The following is a 17,398-nucleotide window of genomic DNA, read 5'->3' as shown; positions in this document are numbered from 1 at the left end:
CATCGGTGGAATATACATCTGTATATCCTGGAACTGGTTTTCCTTGTTTCCGTCGTATAAATCTCCTTGAGGATTGATTCCAGGTATAATATTTTGGCATTTCAGAATATAGCAATGTTTGTGCGAAATCATCGTTTTGGCATGTCTCAAAAAAACTGGTTAATGTAGTAGATGGTGGCTGAGCAGCTCTTTGTACTGCGTTCTGTGCTGTAAAATACACTCTTTGTCCATTTTCTAAATGTACAGCTAAGTGAACAACAGAAGGGTGTCTCTCATGAATAGGAAAAGAAAATATTCGCCAAACTGCTTCATTACTGCTAACATAGCGGCCCATTTGGTATTGGGTAACTTCATCATTAGAATTCTCTGCACCAATTCCAATCACAGCCATATCACTCCCTTTGGTTACATATTTGCAAATGTATTTAATCGATTTCACTGAATGGCAAGATTCAACGTTGATGTGTGCTTTGAATGTCTTTGATAAAATGGGTGAATATGGAACAATCCAACGATTATCTATTTCAATATCTTGTTGATTTAATTTGACAATTGTTGATTTTCCATTGTCTGCTGTCGATCTGCGACGATACAATGGATAACCGTCATTACCAGTAATTGTTTCCGATATTAATGTCCGTGGATATCGTTTTGAACATTTACCATCCATCATACACGGTGAATTTTGATTAAGAGTTCCACAGGGACCATGTATCATGTTTTTGATAACTACCTCATGCAATCCAGGATCTACTTGTACATTAGGGATTTCAGCTGATATCACTGCATCAACTTCATTTGGCCTTATCTTTTCAACCAACCAAATCAAAATGTGTGCATGTGGCAATCCTCGTTTCTGCCACTCCACAGAATACATCCAGCAGCGTGTCTCACCAAACACATTATGTTTTACGATGAAATTCATTAAAGATTTCAACTTTTGTCTAAAGACTCTGGCTGTAATATCATGACGATCAATGGGTGATTGCCCAGGGAATAACTCCTGCTTAATTTCTATCCATTGCGGATTGCATGTAAATGTGATGAACAAATCTGCTGTACCATAATGACGAACATACGACATGGCATCTTGAGCATATTCGTGCATATGCCGAGGGCTTCCGATGTATGTTGCTGGAAGAATAGTCATCCGACCGACATTCTGTGCATTTCCATCAGTATTAATCGCATCTCGAAGGTGAATATACTCTTCAGATCGGAGTTTGGTTTGATTCAACCTGATGAATGTTAATCTCTCCGTTTCAATTTTAACATACATGTCAACAACTTGATTGTCTTCATTTTCCCGAATCATTAGGCGGTATGAATAATAGTTCATTGAACTGGCTTTTTTGTTGGTTTCAGAACCTGTAAACAGATTTTGTTTTAATAACATTCAAATATAAAATTAAAATACATAATATAGTGACTGAGATATTATCGCCATAGCTAAACTAATATTTTAGTTACCTGTAATGGGATTTATCATTTTTATTGAGAAATCGTAGCCATCTTCACCTTGCCAAAATATAATGGGATATTGCAGTGCATCATATGAGCGGTGTGTTTCCTTTATACGTTGTAATTGATCATTCCGACGATGTAAAACAATATCACGGGATTCCAAGTTTTCTCCAACTACAACGATAGCAACTTCATCAATAGTTGGTGCATTAAAACGTCTTGTATGTTGACCTGCAGGTGTTTTATCAGCTCTGATTACAATTTTGTGATTATCGGATGGCATCAGATCCAGGGCAGTTTTAAACAATATAATCAATTGATTGCGTTGATGAAATAAATTTTGTAATTGTTCTACAATAGACCTTTTTACTAAATTGTTATGTGCACAACGCAGATCAATTTCTTGTGGTGAATTGCCCATAAAATAAATTTGCAGGAATTTGTTGTCGCTATCTGACACTGGTAACAGTGAACCTGCTCTGTGATATATTTGCCCTTGTATCTGTAAATAAAAAAAATATTATGGTGTGGTATAAATTAATGGATTGTCAGTGATCAAACTTAAATAATATTTGATCTTAAAAAGTATATATTTAGTTTTAACTAATATCTATCAATTATAAAATATAATAAAAGTGTCACTGAAACTGAATCACCATATAATATGATGACTAAGTGATATATTTCGTAATGATTAAGAAATTGAAGATTAGTAACACATCTTAACTTTGGTGACAGAAAATTTTGTTCGCTAAAATAATTATGATTAACTGCTATAATACATACCTTGAAAGTTGGCATAAAATTTTCCCGAACTGCATTTGTTGCCCCAAATGAAGTCATTTGAAAGCAATTGTTATATTGTTGGATATGTGTCAAAAAGTGTATAGAATCTGTTCCTATTCCTGAAACCAATGAGTACAATGGTTCTGGTGGTGGATCCAATGGTATCAATTTCACTTTACCATTTGCGCAACACAATCCATTGGCTTCGTTTTTGTATTTTAATGCCTTACAGTGTGAGCAAACCAAGTTCATAGAACCAATAACAACACATTGGTAGTTACTGTAGTCAATTGACACATCGTAACTGAAAGCAGCTCGATTCAAACTTGCGCGATTATTAGTTGAACGTCGCGCTCGCGGTTCACGCATTTGTGATATCCGAATTCTTTCACGTTCATTTCCGTCGTCACGTTCTTTTTCAATACGATTATATCGGTAATTAGCTTGGTTTATAGCATTTCTGGTTCTTCTACCTAAATTGCTTCGTCTTATAGGAGGCATATCAAATATAAATTATTTTTTCACTATTCACGAACTAAACAAACACTAACTAACTAAACACTCTGCACAAAACACGATATACGAATTTGTTTCGTGTATCAGTTGACAATTCATCTGTCATCTGTCAAAAGTCATCTGTAACAGACAACTTTTTTTTTTAAATTTGATATGACTTGAACTCAAATCCTTTTAAGCCGTACGAATTGTTTTATTTATTTAAAATTTGAATTAAATTTTAAATAAATAAAAAATTTTAAATAAATAAAACAATTCGTACGGCTTAAAAGGATTTGAGTTCAAGTCATATCAAATTTAAAAAAAAAGTTGTCTGTTACAGATGACTTTTGACAGATGACAGATGAATTGTCAACTGATACACGAAACAAATTCAAAAAAAAGGGCTTTTTTTAGGGTTTTTCCAGCAATAATTCTAATTTTTCTCGCCGTAGAAACCATCCTTGAACTTCAACGAACATTTTAAAAAAAGATTTGGCCAAATTGGTCCAGGCGTTGTTGAGTTATGCGCTTACCATCACATTTTGCGATTCATTTTTATATATAAGATATATATATATATATATATATATATATATATATATATATATATATAAATGTTTGTAAAAGGCAACGTCGCACAAATACGAACAAAACTACCAAAGTTAACCGAATACTGAGAATGCGTCACTGAAAGTAGTCACTTCTGAGATATTATACATGCTTCCATGGTTCCCTTTTCTATTTCTGTCTCCGAATGTGGTGTTTTCCAATTTTTGTTTTTCCTGTGGAAATCCATTTCCTGTTGCTATATTTGGTTTCATGGAAAAACCTATATAAAGCAAAAAGTTTACTCGACTATATAGCTGGACATAATCCATTGAAAAAGTTTGGCATGAAAACTCATCTTACAATTTATTCAATAACGATGCATTTATGACAAACATTTGAAAATTCGTGTTTTTTCCAGTAATTAATTTTCTCGCCAATTTTTTTGTTGTAATATTAGTTCAATACTTGTTTATAACAATTCGTCCAAACCGTGGTGTATTGATTATTATTATTATTCTTGATATTTGCGTATTTCCAATTTACCCCTCGGAAAATATTGCTATAAATTTTCACACCTTGTTAAATATGTATAGTTGTGTACAAATCGACAGGATGAAAATTAAATTGTCGATCTGTTATTGATTGGTCACCAATAAAAAGAAATGAAATATTCATGGGAATGATACAGCGACCAACAAATATGTTTATATATTTCGATATCTACGTCTCGTATTTTTATAGAAAATATATTTGATGCCATAAAGTCATTTGCGGACGAATCAAAACCCATAGTCAACGCTGATGGTTTATATAATATTAAGCAAAACGTATCTACTAATATGTGGCCTTGTTGAAATTTGCTTTATTAACAAGAACAGAGGAAACATTTCCCCATTCTAATAAATAAGTAAATGGATACTTCTTCCTTGATCATCTTCCATAAACTTCATAGAGAGAAATCCAATTAAATATGTAGTTTAAAAGAAGAAGAAATTTAGGCACTGATGGGAATATATTAGACAGTAGTATATATTTCTTAATATCATTATATCAGAGAACGTATTTAAGTTTATATATCATTATATATATCGAAAATTATTAAAAAGCTGAAATTATAATTGAAATATTAACAATAATATAATCCTGGTATTGTTGTAAGTCGAATTAACATTGACTGTATGTTTATTTTTAGTGTCTCATTCAATCTCATTTCCAATTATGGATAGGCTAACCATTTTAATCCATGCCTTGATAATCGATATTTATTTTATTCCAATCGAAATTCCATATTTATATTTGCGAAGTGGATATAATATAAATTATATTTTCTGCATCACGGCAACTGAAATACATTACACATTTTGTTGAATGATTGATTTAATTTTAGGATGCAGAATGTTCGTATATCCAGAAAAATATTTAATTTTTATTAAAATATGCTTTGAAATATTTTAATATTTTATTAGACAGCTGTGGGCTATATATTTAGCAACTCGAGAATAATAAATGTAATTCAATATTGTAAAATATTTGATAAAATATTTTGATATATATGAAAATAAACAATTTTTTTTTAAATTGAAAAAATTATTAAGTTACATTTCAATAAAGTATAATAAAAATAATTTTACTTTTGTTCCAAAACAAAAATGAATTGTAAATGAAAATTAGGCAGTTACTTGATGGAAACTGAATAACTTAAAAATAATCTGATTGAATTTTGCTTGGTTTACGTTGCACCTATCTGTTAACAGACATAAGAAGGAAGCTTATTCATCGATTTCTGATTTCGACATATTAAAAGTGATAATTTTGACATAGAAGCTACAAGCAAGGAAGCAAGGAGCATCATAGAAAGTCTTGGACAAAATTGAAGGCGGGTATATGAACTCATCACTCGATGAAACCAACAATGGCTACCGCTATCGACTACAATTGCTGCGTTTGAGCCGGACACTGCGCGAAAATAGTGCGGAATAGTCTCTAAAATGTTATTCTTCCGCATGACAGCGCTCGACTGCATGTTGCAAAATCGGTGAAGACATATTTGGAAACATTAAACTGAGAAGTACTAACCTACCCCCTCTGTTTTACCGACCTTGCGCCTTTTGATTACTACTTCTTCCGATATTGTGACCTGTCTGAGCTTTACTTCTTATGAGTATACCAAAAAAAAAGGATGGCTATCGATAGGCAATACCCTAAGTAAAATACATCGTAGCAATTTTTCACAATTAGACATCAAATAAAAAAAATTCTTTAATAATAATTTATCGGCTAGTAATTGCAAAATATTAAACAATTATTAATAAAGAAATAAATTATATAAAAGTAAATACCATAGCTGATAAAGATATAGGTTAAAACTCTTGCTAAACGAATAGTAAAAGGGTATCGTGTCCCACCTAATTAGCCGGTCTATCGAAAAATAAACATTTACATGCCGGGTTAAATGCAATTGGTCTCGGCAAATAAAGAGCCCGAAAAACGTTTTGTTAGCGTTTAGACTTAATTGAATGCCAAAGAGAAACATTTTAAGTGGAATCCGCTAGACATGCGATCAAGTTGAACGCGAAAAAGCACACCGAAATCGTTGAATTATTGATATCACTCCAAATAGATCGTATATGCTTGTTTAGCTCAGTGTCGATATTTTAGATAATGAATTTCCTGATTTAATTGCAATCGAATGAAATCATTTACTAATTTAATAAATTATGGTAATTTACTCATACAGTTGAATATATGAATATTAATATTCTATAAAGTGTCCTGATATATAGAAAAGTGTTTGAATAATTAGTATATACAAAACGGTTATCATATGTTAGGAAATTATGAGAAACTTAAAAAAAATAACAAAAAAATTCTTTAAAATTTTATCTATTTTGTAGTAACTTGAAGAAAACCATTATAAAAGAAACAGCAAGAATATATAATTTGAAGGAATTTTGATATTTATACTTATTTCAATGTTTCTCATAATTTGTTAATCTATGATTAACTTTTTCTATGTTTACATATGGTATTATTTATTTTTTAATTTTCTCTGTAATAAACGTTTTATAAAATATTTTGCAACAGCGTCCGCAATATTCAGAGGTCCTATACATGTTCTCAAAATGGTCTTACGCCATTATCATTATCTTCAATTTGTGTATCTAAATGGAAAAATCGCAAATATTCCTGAAATCTTGAATAAAGTTAAAACCCTAACAATATACATATGTTGGGATGAATGAAGCGAAAATTCATGTTTCTAGAACTTATAGCTTTTAAGATATCTGATATAAACAGGAGTCAATTTTTATAATAAATTTTCCTTTGAAATCTTCAAAAAATAAAGGCTTTCTTCAAATTGTCATATCACCACTCAATTCAGCGTTTAATTTTTTTAATAGCTGAAGTTTTATTAGCCTGCGATTATTTGAATATAGGCGGGAGTGGAATAATTCAAAAGCGCTTAACATTTCAAATTTTCATGACTAGATATGTAAAAAAAACAACCCATTTCTTTACATTTCGGACAAAGATAAAACTCGTATTATATAGGTATCCTGTAGCGAAATAAACAAAAAATTTTACCTAATTACTTTAGAATTCATAATTCTTAATTAATTTAGTATATTTGACAAATAAAACTGCATCAATTTATTAATATTAATTTCTCATTACATTATTAATAAGATGAAGCTTGTGGAAAAACCATTATACCACAGTTCGATTCTACGTAGGCCATAAATACACTGAAAATAGCAAAAAATCATAAATGTTCACTAATAAATATATGAAAAAAGAGTTTATTTTTATCGTTGTCAGACAAAGACAAAATATTTAATAAGCTCTCGTATAGCCATCATCACTTAACACCCTCAGGGTAAATCATTTGCCTACACATTATCAAGCCTAATAACACTTTGCACTTGTTTCATATTTCGCACAATATATTCTTGTAGTTTCGTTCTTTTTAGTTATATACAATTTCAAAAATTAAATAAATTATAGGTTCATAGGCTCTTTTAATAAATAATTAAAGGTATTTTAAAACCTATAAGTCTTTAAACATTATATGCTAAATACTTTATAGTTAATGTATTAACAGTATTTTAAATAATAGTATTAATATCAACATTACTGCAAACTAAATGAAATAAAGCAGAAACACCAGGAGCCAATGATTATAAAATATTTGAGAGGGAAGTAAATATACAGGTATATGTTAAAATATGCGTGTGATGCAAATGTAGTCAATACAAATCAACCAAATATATAAATTTCGAACTTGACGATTCGTCTCCCTTCTCCTCCGCTTGCCATTAAAATGACCGGCCTCGCTAGTTAACGCAATTATTCCTATTTCTGCCATTCGTATCCGTTTGTCGCTTTCTGGAGTTTTTTTATAATATTTTCGCCGCTTTCTCATTAACGATTTTCGCCTTCATTTCCGCACAGACTCGCATTATTAAATGGCGTCGAAAAGTTCATATTTTGCCGGGGCATTTTTATGTAAAAATATAGGAATATTTTCGTGGAAATTATCGCGCTGGGCTTTATTCAATATTAAAACGGTTTTAGCGAGTTAGCCTTGCTCATTAACAGATCCACTTAATGCAGAAAAGTCGAGTATCCAGAAGCCTCTAAAAGGAAAATAATAATAAATTTTGGAGGGGCAGTGGTTACTCGTATTAATGAGGCTTATTATCGTTCTCTATGCAGTTTTGAGAACACAGTAAACATTCTATGTTCAATTTATTTAAATAATTTATGCTGCTAATGGAAAACATTAAAAACTTATTTGTTTTGGTTTAACTATAGAAACATGAAATCCGAAATAGCATTATTAATTTCTTACTTTATTAACGCCACTTCCACCCAAAACTGTATTACTTTAAATGCTTAGAGGGGAGCATAAATATTCTTCCCATGTAGTGGAAATGTATGAACTAATTAACGATTTTAAGAGTCAAGTAGAATAGCTGTGATGTGATAATGAAAAATGGAACTATTATTTAATTTAGACTTCGAGAAATCATGCCTTATATATATGTGTATTCAAAATAAATCGCTGAAAGTTAAATAAGCTTATTTTAGTGTAAATACTTTCAAGAAGTTTAAAGGAAGTTTGACTATATTCAGATTTTCTAACAACAAATAATTATGTCATTAACTATAGATGTTAATATGGTCATACTATTAGAGGTGAAACAAATAAAGTACAGTTTTATTCATTAGTTGGACATAAAAATATAATTCCTCAAGTTTGAAGTAGGTGATAGTGCTTATAGAAGGGTTGAACGACTTCAAATTAGTGAACTTAATATTTTACGGTTGATGTAAATTAAAAAACGAGTACTTAAAATACGAATGTACCAATTACACGTAATATAACTAATGCTTGTTTGGCCTAAATAAAGTATTATTACTGTATTCGAAATTTGAAGTTTAACGTATTATCTTTTGTTCTGAGGAATATTATTTAAAAGGGTGTAATATATTTACGAATTGTACATAAAAAATAATCTGAGAACAGATCCTGGTGCATGTGGTGGAAATTCAAGTGTGTACGGTATTGCTCAATAATAGGAGCATAGTCATCACTTTTCCAAATATTCGTGTTTCATTTTAAATTACGACACCAAGTTTAGGGGTACTTTATGTATAACTGTATAGTTTATATCTGCTAGAAGATATCTTTCGGTTTTTAGTTTGACTATAATAATATTTTAAATTACTGTATCTTAAGTGTTTATTATTAACCAATATTAATATTGATGTAATATTCTAATTAATAATGTGTCATGTTAAAAAATAATGCTGTATCGAATAGGTAGTAGGTTGTAGGTTGTACAATTTCGAGCAGTTCAATATATAAAACGGTAACACATATCTCAAGATAATAGTTGATAATTGAAATTTTGTAGGTTATTCTTAAATATATCGAAGTACTAGATTTTGTTGAATAATATTGGAATAGTGAAACAAATGGCAGCTTCAAATGAAAGGTTTGAGTTCAATAATATTTATTACAATGTATAGGGCGGTACACCAGCATAAAATATAGAAGCATATGTTAATCAAAATGCAATAAGAATTCACGTCAATGTTTAGGTTGAAGCCAATTTAAAGAAATTAATCTATAATTTTTTTAACTATCTTCTTTGTCACACACTTCGTTAAACTAAAAACTTTTCCATCTGTTTATTTATACATATTTCTATACAAATCCTATCCTGATAATAACAAAAACATCAACTAATAATTATCCAATTCGATTCTGAGGTTCTGAGATGCAAATAGATAATAGTTTTATCAGTCACAAAATAAAAGAACTAGCCAATTCGCATTCGAAAATTCTCTTATATAATTCCTGTATTCAGTATGTATTCAGGCATCATATACGAGCACATTTCGATACATTTATCAAAGAATCCAAGACCACCGCGGAGATTAAAATATAAAGAAGTGGTCCGAGTGGAAACTAAAAAGATAAATAAATAAAAAGCGGAACAACGAATACATTTCGAGGTTGACCTCTTTCCGGCTGTCGAATCTTCGGGAGCGATTTCTCGGCATTACGGATGCACCGCTTTATTTGTGTAATGGAAACGACACGACCGCCCAACCAGAAACGTTCAAATCTTTACCATGAGAGCGACGCAACGCTATAAGATCTGAAGACGATCATAAAATAAATATCGCGGCGTTTCAAAACATAAAACAAAACTTACGCTTGTTTAACCTCGACGTAGTGCAACGTGAAATATTGCTCTGCCACGAAAATACTTGGGGTTTTCGTCAAAGGCTTTTGAAATACACGAGCTAGATTTATGTTTTTACATGGAAACTAATAACGCAGCCTAAGGCAAACATAAATAAATCGCGGCCATTGTATAACATTTTATTATCTTTCTGGATTATTAAAATAATTTATAAACCTACAACTTTTGCCAATATACGTTAAGAAATTAATGAATTTTCCAAGCATTGGGGCTTTTGCAATATATTTAGGCAATGCTAAGTAAGTTACAGTCATTAGATGTGGAAATTATACCGACCATTTTTAGTTACAGATAACCAAACAAGTTCTATATCCGCACTATCAAAATTAGTGGTCACTACGAACTATATTGGTAAGTACGACACGTAGGGAATACAGAGCACGGGTATACAGATATAAATGATACAATTATATACAACTACTCACTCAAATTATCAGCTAAATATAACCCAAAAAACTGATTAATTTGGCTCCCCAGTAACGAAAAGCTGACTTCGAAATGAGCTTAAAATATCAAAACAATTTTTCTAAAAGTCGATATATCAATAGTAGGAATTTGTTTGAAATCAATGGCTTGCAGACATATCTTTAAAATACTTTTAATTTTTAGAATTTTGACATGACCGTTGGTCCATACTTGGATGTGATATGCACCCAAACATTGGTCTCATCTTAGTTTAAAGTGAGAGCCCCATTAGTCAAATCCTACAATATGACATTAAATATATCATTAAGCGTATAATAATAATAAAGGAAATGCTAATAATAATCGAGTTTAGTCGAAAAGTTTAATTAAAAATAGCTTAAAAATCCCAGTACCACTTATAGTAAGCATAATATTCAAAATTCAATAAAAAGTGGCAATCACATATTGAGAAGTTATGAAATATATTTATGTCAATATTCTAATCCAATTGACAATTAATGTACCTGTATCTGTATCTAATGTACAATCGATATTTTCAAATAGTTGAATGTGTAAAACGGTATTACACATGTAATGATAATGGTTCGTAAATAATATTTTACAGATTATATTTTTTTATCTAAGTTCTAATTTTTTGGACAATATTCAAAGAGTGAATCACATTAGATTTTATAACAAATTTACCAAAACGGTTAAAATAAATAAGTGCAACAAAGGCTATATTAAAATGTATAGTGCTTTGCACTACCATAGCGCATATTGAGCATATAGGAATAAAAATTTTATAAGAAATGCCAATCATATATTAAGAAATTATGAAAAACTTTTACATTAATATTCTAATCAAAATATCAATTACTACTGTATGTAAGGTATAGAAGGTATATACACATAGAGTTGTATAATGGTTGATAATTAATTAATATTCTATAAGAAGAGATAATCAAAGATTGAGAACTTATGAAAAATCTAAATCATCAAAAATTCTATAAGAAATAGAACTCGCAGAATAAGAAATTATAAAAAATATTAATTAAACATTGGTAATCATAGAGCTTGTGTAAATTATGAAATGGCACTATAGATGTAAGTATTATTGACATTATATTGATAATATTAAAATGTGTGTATTTAAAGACCAGATTTTATTGATCAGCATCGGGAGAGTCGGCATCGGAAACAAACGGCAGGTTAAAACGAACGCTGCAAGTTGAACAGCGTCTATATTACCGGCACCGTTCAGGTCGCCCGTCATAAATTCAAAACGTAACAATGCCCGGACAACTTTTCCTGCATTCCATGCAGGAATAGCACGGTTCACGAACAATTAAGTCCGTAATACTCGATGGACCTTCGCGGGCTTAAATAAATTGTGCCCGTTTACCTTGCCGCTTACACAAACAAGCTCAACATCGCCAATAATCACCCCTCGAACAATGGGGTCGGAATAGGAGGGCGCGGTCCTCCTCCACCTCCTACCTCTCCCCGGTACCCGCGCCGCGATCCTAACGATTGTAGCTTAATGATTTATCATATCGGAGTTCTGTGTTTGAACTCTCGACATCGGCAAGTTGATAAATGTCTTACGGGTGTCTCTCGATGGTTTAATGTGAAAGAGATAATAAGGGTCATCTATCACGGGTTTTTTTCTCTCTCCGCATATATTTGAGATGCTAATCGAAATAGGGCTCGTTCCCTCGGGGGTTTTGCCGTTCAATCTTCCGGACTGACGATTAATTTCTAAAATTCCCACGTTTTTCCGATCAATTTGACACAAATTAATATTACAAATAATTAGCCATATCTTTAACAAAATAGTCGATACAAAAAAACTGTTTACGCGAATTCTTGTTATATCAGGAGTTGGGGTTTTAGGATCTCGACAGAGAATTGGTTAAACTGGCTAACGATGCTTGAAATAATAAATAGGGAATAACAGAGGATATTAAGCCATATCAGCATTCAATTTTCAATATTATTATACCTAAAGAATGGGATATTTTTACATGGGGTAGACAAAATAACATGAACACTTTACATATACCAATATTAACTTTATTTCTCCACGGAGTAGTGTCCGAATAGCTTCCAAGAATACATTGTCTCATTATTGTAGCAGAACGTCTGGTAACTAATTAAGTTAAGCACAGATGTTCATCTTATTAACTTATTATATTGATATATGCTGATTGTGCTGGTGAAGAAAGATGTTGGATGATATTTTGATGATATATTTAGAAAAAGTACTTAGTCTTATTAAGAACTTTATCATTACAGATGTCATGATAATCAGTTAGAGTAATTAGGGCCAGTGATATGAATGAGAGGTGCAGCTGTATAACATGATACTGTAGACCAAATCGTCACGGAATCTCCCACGTGCTTTACTGTAGGAGGTAGTCAGGATCTCCATATATAAACCTAACTATCTGTAGGAAACTGTGTAAATAGGCTGTGATGGTGTTATGTTATGGTTTATGGTAATTGCACCAGTTCTTTCGCAGCTTAAGTGTGGCTTAATTAGAGGGGGTTTTTCAATCGCATATCTTCCATGAGAGATATGTTTATAGAGCACGAGCTGTAGAGTTTTTGTTGGAGCTATATTACTTGAGTGAGTATTTCGTTCTGCTGTCACTCTGCTCGCATTAGTTTTATGTTGTCTGACCACAATCGTTTTGTTTACTTATGTTGTTTGTTTTATTCACGATTTTTGTATACAGTCACTAGTGTTAATAATTTCGCTTATGAAACATGAAACAACATATGAGATATGGCACACGATAAAGCAACACGGGAAAAGATATGTTATCGCTTGGCCTTTATATTATCTTTTATATTTCATATAAGTTTTAGATGTAGATTTAAGGCTTCGTTGCTTAACTTATTGTTAGAATCATATTTAAGCTTGAAAATAAACAGAATAATAACCAATTTCTGAACGAAATAACCAAATTATATGAATTATATACTACAGCCTCCACCTACATGAATTAAAACTAACGAATGCCAAGTCTGCATTAATTTTTTTCACATAAGAGCCCGCAAATTTCAACATTAACGTGCATAAGTAACTACAAATCGTTTAGGTATTATGGCATCGTCATGAATTTAAACGTAGACCTATATATAAAGAGAAATTTATCGGTTTATGTATAACCCGAAACCCTACAGATAACAACCCGCCACATAGCTATCTGTCTTTGAAATCTCGCCCTAATTTGTTTTAATATATGTGAGGCGAAATATATTATTCCCAATATATCGTTAAAATGTCAAATGAATTATCTTTGTTTTAATTTATATATATATATATATATATATATATATATATATATATATATATATATATATATATATATATATATATATATATGAAATTATTCATGAAGTATATATTACATTGAGCTGTTTTAATTAAAATTACAAAACAAACAATTAATTGACAAAGAGAAGGGAATAAACTAGGCACATTGAAACAAGACTCCGGTAACTGGAGTATTCCAGACCTTAAAGCAACAAAATGGGACCACTTGGTAGGAAATTACAACAATTTTACCAGAAAAAACAGCCACTGTGTACTGTGTACTTTTCAGAATAAAATGTATAACCCTAGTGGCACAAAAATTGTTAAATAATCTATGTTGAACCATTACATTGCGTATGAATAAAGTTTAAAGTATTGAAAAATATGTATTACCACATAAACCATACGTTAGTGCTTACTAACTATATAAAACAATTGACCCCAATATCGTAATTTATCCATGAGCTTCTTATGTTTTGGTGTGGAGGATCACTGAAGATTTTGTGGTAAATTTTAACGCGAATCTCTTTATAAGCTCGGAATTTATGTAATGGAAAGCAACTAAAGCGGCGTGACATCGAACACGGTCAGTTCGGTGTTCGCCCAACTGCTATCGCAGTTTATGGATTGTACTGCCTCTCTATTGGCAATTTTTCTTGATAATCCGTTCATATATACCGCATCCTATATGGTTCAGTGACCATTCCCTTTTATGCAATTGATATTATGTGTTTAAATTTAAACGTAAACATGTATCACCCCGTTTTGTCGTCCTCTCCCCCTATTGTATATTAAATTACATTAATAAACTAATGTAATTACTGATAAACACATTCGGGGTTGGGGCAACATACATAATACGTCTAAAAGCAGTCGGTTTAGCCCGCAACAGCAACTGTATCAGAAGTGACGTTTCTTTGGCCACCTCCCTATCCATAAATTCCAGTTTATAAATAGGTCCGGGATGAAATTCATTACAAGATCTTAAACTTAGTTTAATATCGGCGCCACTAGTCGTATTTCAAGTCGGGCAAACCGCTTCCTTATTGCCAAATAGGCAGGGGGTGAGAGGTAGGTTGCTGTTCGGTTAAATTCCGCGATATTACAAGCGTCTTAAGTACGGTACGCTTCTGTGTGCCTTCTTGGTTGAGTAATGGGTACTCCGGCCAACTGGCGAGGATTAAACCGAATTAGAATTATGTTAAGATGAAATTGTTGAGTGGAATTACGAAAGAAACGGAGTTAATTTCGGGGAAAACAGTTTTTGTCGTTTTATATGCAATCGAATGTGTTTTCTACTGTCAATTTGATTCCTCCAATAGAAATATGTGATTAAATGAAGGCAGATAAAGACAGAGAGTTATATTTAAAAATGTTAAAGACATATTTAAAATCTAGCCCTGTCTCCTTATTGACTAGAAACAAGTATTCAGTTTACCAGTCGCTGCCAAATTCGCGGAGCTATTTCCAAAAGTGAAATATACAAAACCGTATATCTGGTGCAAGATAAATAGTGAATAAGCCCAACCTAATAAAAAAGAGACATATATAGCTTCCATTAATATGTAAAAATTATTTGACAAAGTAGGACTACTCTGAATTATTTTAGAACATAGAAATATACATAGTAAAAATGTAAAAATCACTCCACAAAATACAGAATAAATACCAATGCCTTCAGTACAAACAACATGAAATATTAACCTTCAAAATCCAAGTGGGAATAAGACAAGGTGGGTGGTTAAGCCCAAACCTGTTTAAAATATTAATGGAAGAAATAATTGAAAAAATTCCTATAGGCAAAACAGGACAACATATTGAAAACAAAAAATATTCAAAATATGAAAATATTAGTAGGAGCTTTTATAAATAATATAATATAATCGAGAACACTTGCAGAAATTCTTAAACAAACGCAATATAATATTAAGGGAATGATAATGAATGAAAACATAGCGGTCACGATAGTGGAAGAGCCGGAAGCAATCTATAAATAAATTGATGACGTTAATAAGTAGAATAATCTATATAGAAAATGCACTTATATTCTACGCAAAGTTACATTGTACATACGTCATCTAAATTTGTGATGTCAAAACGTCACAATGTTGCCCCATCAACTCTGAGTTTTAGTTCAGTTTGGCTTTGACATACAACAAAATTCTAATCTTAATAATATAATTGAACAAAAAAAATTATCAAATATAATTTATTTTAACATTATAGTACATCTAAAAACAACAATTGATTATAGAGCCACAATAGTTTATAGGTTAGCGTTATAACCTCTTATCACTATTGCTTTCAGGAATTTTGCATACGTCTGGCAACCCGAAGACCTTGACAGACTCATTCGTTTACGTGTTTGAACTAAAATGAGAAGAAAATATTGCCTGATTCCAAAACGTGTTTATCAATTGCGTCAGGCAATACGTTAAACATATTGATAAGTTATGTACAAAAAAGCTTTCAATAGATTGTAAGTATATGGGTATAGAAATAGTCATGGAAGATAGGAGATATTAATTAGTTCACTTAATGGTTCAACAATAAACAAACTGCAAACAATATTTCAAGTAGAAAAATCGAAGTATACAAACCAATTACAAAAGAACACTATCATAATGTGGGTATCGTCAAAAAGAGATCAGATATAAGAAACGGAAGTCAAATGCTTGAAAAGAGTCAGAAGTATAACAGAGATGGTCTTCTAAATAAAGAAATAAGAAAAGAACTCAATATTGAGTTAGAGGAGGAGTACATAGAGTATGTATACTATAAATACTTTAGAAAAGAAAACACAGAGAAAGAGGACAGAGAGAGAAATCCCAGCCGAAACTTAAGGGCTCATCAGAAAATATGTAAGAAATGTGGACATGGAGAAAAAAGGATACCCAATAAACGTAAGACACCTACTAGTACTATGTGACACTAATAGTGTTTTTTTCATTTTATATATGTATAAAATCACAGTTATATGAATCTGAACAGATACCATCAAGTTCGGTGTTCTTATACAGTTCTAGTTTGGGGTTTTGAAAAGGATTTTAGTTTAAAATAATTTTCCAAGGAGTTACACTTAGCCGGAGCATTAGTTCCAGAGATAATAATGCCAAAGGGTAAACCAGTTTACTTATTCTGGAGTTGGGAAGGGGTTTAAATCCCCATTACACAAACCCAATGGCATTTAGTCGAACAATTGAAGTATCTTAAGTGCGTTGACTTGTCTTCCGCGTCCCCTTTGGTCAATAGCGGTGACCACGAGAAAAGTTACGTAATGCTACTTTAAATTTTAGGGAGGTCCTTAATAGTTTCGATAGTGCAAATTGGAGAATTAAATGACATGCTAGTTAACGCTGCATATAATATATTGAAGAAAGAGTAGTTTTATTATAAATGATTCTAAACAGCTGTGATTTAAAATATTAATATGTATTAAAAATAAACACAGAGCGACACAGATCCAATTCTGGTTTACAACGAAATATAGGTCAAAACTGAAATATTATTTTCAAACTGTCAAAAATTGCGAGGTCAACGTCACTGTATGATAGAAAAATCTCAACTGTAAATACATTTCTGCTGAGTTTTT

At 31.4% G+C, this 17,398-nt stretch overlaps 2 protein-coding genes across 4 annotated transcripts in view; one reads left to right on the top strand and one right to left on the bottom strand.

The window, feature by feature from the left end:
* Positions 1-17,398, top strand: part of LOC143204685 (uncharacterized) — a 333,208-nt gene that overhangs the window by 254,954 nt on the left and 60,856 nt on the right. Inside the window, exon 1 of one of the 3 annotated variants that reach the window (XM_076417402.1) lies at positions 10,363-10,427. The exons of the other annotated variants lie outside the window; for them this stretch is intronic. The gene's annotated coding sequence lies outside the window, so the exon portion shown is untranslated. Of the gene's footprint in view, positions 1-10,362; positions 10,428-17,398 lie in introns of those variants that run through there. 3 annotated transcript variants of the gene reach the window in all.
* Positions 1,362-5,320, bottom strand: LOC143204462 (uncharacterized). Its single transcript, XM_076417009.1, has 5 exons — positions 5,209-5,320; positions 3,416-3,577; positions 2,430-2,663; positions 2,251-2,369; positions 1,362-1,966 (listed from the first exon to the last, which is right to left on the bottom strand). Exons 1-5 carry the CDS (start codon positions 5,318-5,320, stop codon positions 1,463-1,465), a joined length of 1,131 nt encoding a protein of 376 aa, XP_076273124.1. The 3' UTR covers positions 1,362-1,462.

This window comes from Rhynchophorus ferrugineus, unplaced genomic scaffold, assembly GCF_030347505.1.
Source record: "Rhynchophorus ferrugineus isolate W39M unplaced genomic scaffold, kcgeb_rfMv2 rfM11, whole genome shotgun sequence".
NCBI classification, from domain to species: Eukaryota; Metazoa; Arthropoda; class Insecta; order Coleoptera; family Curculionidae; genus Rhynchophorus; species Rhynchophorus ferrugineus.
The sequence above is the reverse complement of the archived record's forward strand: the minus strand, read 5'-3'. Positions and strand labels throughout refer to the sequence as shown.

What these genes read in the sequence shown, in the direction of transcription:
- LOC143204462 (XM_076417009.1), bottom strand. Translation starts at nt 5,320, where the DNA reads ATGCAGTCGAGCGCTGTCATGCGGAAGAATAACATTTTAGAGACTATT. An exon ending in AGTCGATAGCGGTAGCCATT is followed by an intron (nt 3,578 to 5,208) that starts GTTGGTTTCATC and finishes TGCTTTATATAG; the next exon opens with GTTTTTCCATGAAACCAAAT. An exon ending in TGGATTGTGTTGCGCAAATG is followed by an intron (nt 2,370 to 2,429) that starts GTAAAGTGAAAT and finishes CATTGGTTTCAG; the next exon opens with GAATAGGAACAGATTCTATA.